This window comes from Pinus tabuliformis, chromosome 5_2 (genome assembly GCF_031772625.1).
Source record: "Pinus tabuliformis cultivar Carrire ecotype Pingquan chromosome 5_2, CPIR1, whole genome shotgun sequence".
Taxonomy (NCBI): Eukaryota; Viridiplantae; Streptophyta; class Pinopsida; order Pinales; family Pinaceae; genus Pinus; species Pinus tabuliformis.
Window position 1 is genome coordinate 108,028,014 of NC_142306.1, and position 2,864 is coordinate 108,030,877.

The 2,864-nt window shown below is 38.8% G+C and overlaps 1 protein-coding gene across 1 annotated transcript; it reads right to left on the bottom strand.

The window, feature by feature from the left end:
• Positions 1-308: 308 nt before the first annotated feature.
• LOC149157734 (heat shock protein 21, chloroplastic-like) lies at positions 309-1,258 on the bottom strand. The gene is made up of 4 exons (XM_089433770.1): positions 1,176-1,258; positions 978-1,132; positions 456-790; positions 309-350 (listed from the first exon to the last, which is right to left on the bottom strand). Exons 1-4 carry the CDS (start codon positions 1,256-1,258, stop codon positions 309-311), a joined length of 615 nt encoding a protein of 204 aa, XP_089289896.1.
• Between the last annotated feature and the right edge of the window lie 1,606 nt (positions 1,259-2,864).

The window sequence follows — 2,864 nt, forward strand, 5'->3', positions numbered from 1 at the left end:
AGAGCATAGCAATATCATGGCCGAGTAACGCTCTATTGGACTGTTTTAAATTTATAAAAGCATTTCAATGATAAGGTCAATCCTCCATGGTTTTGGTTCCATGATTTTAGAGCTACTATAAACTGACTGATAGGGTTTTAGGCATTGTCCTCACACCCACATTATGAGAAAATACGATCATATATTATACCTATCATATACTCACACCCACATTATGAGAAAATACCATATTAGAAATACGAGTCAAATTGGAAAGAAAGCTCATTTTATTGTGTGCAAAGATCTCTCTTTGTGGACTTGAACTTCCGTTAGTTAACAGAAAGATCCGTAACCTTGGACTCCACTTTACTCTGGGGGATGATGATATTCAGCACTCCATTCTTTTATTCTACTTGCATTTTCTCCGCCTCACAATTTTGAGAATGATCCTTCATCTTTGAGTACTACACCTTCACCTTGGGGATTGTGATATTCAGCACACCATTCTTCAATTCCCTCTTGATTTTGTTCGTTTCGTAGTTTTCAGGAAACACCAGGCGAGTATGGTATCTGTTGTGCGAAGGCCAAGAGTCCTTTTCCCATTCTTCTCTATCTTCGATCACCAGAACACGATCCTCAACAACGGACACCTTCACATCATCCCTAGACAATCCGGGCATGTCAAATCTCATTTTCAGTTCATCTTTGTTTTCCACAATGTCCCATGGGGTTCGCACCGACACTTCCTGGACCTCCATCACATCAACCATCTGGTGCATCGTCCTCTTTGGCAACAATGGGTCCACGACACCTATAATCATTATTATCACAATAGGTTCCACGTCAGTCACTACATATTATTTTTACCCGTGTTCAAGAATTTACTTCGAGAATTGTAGGAATCAAATCCCACTCACTAAACTTGTGTAAACTTACTTATTTTATGACCATTGATAACTTATTTTTATAACCACTAATAATTTTTATGGGAGGCTTACCAAATGGTGAAATCTCCTTCTTGAGCTTCTGGTGACCGTCTATGATACTGTCAATGCCTTCCCTGTTGCTTTCGGCTCTTACAATGGCACCATTTAGAAGTCGTTGATTGGAAGGAGATGTACATTGGATTGCATCGTTTGCCCACTGGAAAGAAAGTAGCAACATTAATACTAGTACGAGTAAATCCAATATTCCAAGGAATAGAGGCTGGAATTCTAGGGGATATTGGCATCGAATAAGAAGAAGCAGTTGCAGGCAAGTAAGACAGTGGGCAAGCCATTCTTTAGCAAGTTGAGGTGGGCCAAGCCGGACCTATAGTAATGCAATATTGAAAAATAAACTATACAGAATCAGCACATGTTCCTACTCGTACCTTGGCACATAATTTCTAATTGAAAAATTCACGTAAAGCTTGAAAGTGACATAAGGTACCTCATTCACAGGGAAGACACAGTTGGCTTACCTGTGAAGTTGACAAGTCGAAGGAAAACATTAACAGATGAAATCGGGGCCGTGCCACAGATACAAGTAGTCCAAATGAAAGATGAGTGAGAATAGAGGGTGCAGGCAAATGCATTATATAGAGAATTCCAGAGGATATCTTTCTGGCTCTACAGAACCAAGAATATTCAAGAAGGGCTCAAAACAATGGTAGGTTTTGAAACATCAGAGCCATCGGGGTGATTTTGAGAATCACCCCGCCACCCCTGGTGGCCAGAGAATCGCCCCGCCACCCCTAGTGGCGAGATGGCGGGGCGATTCTCAGAATCGCCCTGATGGCTCTGACGTTCATAAAATTATTTTATTTATTGCAGAAAATGAGTGTGCTTCTAAACCGAAATATATGGAGCAAGTTCATATATTGCATTATTGATATAGTTATGTTACCTACGAATAATCACACTGTCTCCACCAAAATATATTGAGAAGTCATGATGTAATCGCATATTTTTTGTTTTATTTATTATATTTTAATATAATTATGCTACTATTGAATATTTGTGTTGTGTCAACTTTACAGTGTATGTCTCCTGGTTTATGATGTTAATGTTTGAGAGCATTTTGATGGCATTATGCACATCCCATCTTCAATTGTTACTACACCACTAGTACACAAAACAACGTATTTCACAACGCTAATGGTAAATATTTTAGCCGTGTAGTTCATGTACTACGGAGTATTCTGTTATGGTATAGAAATAACCTAGTTCCCAAGGCAGACGATAAATATTTTATCAGTGCAATTCATGCACTAACTGGTATTCTCATTTGGTTTGAAAGTTGTTTTTTCAACCGAGGAAACTTTTTTTCGTTATTCCCATTTATATTTATACACCAAAAAATCTCTTTATATCGAATATACTAATTTGGGATTTCAATATTTGGTACATATAGACAAAAGGTGGAACCAGAACCATGGAATACTGACCTTATCATTGAAACGCTTTTATAAATTTAAAAGCGTCCAATAGAGTGTTACTCGGCCATGGTATTGTTGTGCTCTTTCGTGTGACACTCCCACTACCACTGTGTGCATAGAACCTCCCACCATCAGCCTCTACAGAACCAAGAATATTCAAGAAGGGCTAAAAACAATCGTAGGTTTTGAAACATCAGAGCTATCGGGGTGATTCTGAGAATCGCCCCGCCACCCTTGATGGCGATTCTCACCACCAGGGGTGGCGGGGCGATTCTCAGAATCACCTCGATGGCTCTGATGTTCATAAAATTATATTTATACACCAACAAATCTCTTTAAACAAAATTAAAAACTCATGATATTCTATACAACGCTCTTATCTTCGCTCCCCCATATCATTTACATATCAAAGATATATGTATTTACATAGACGTTATAACTTCCTACATTCATCTAGCACTCCCAA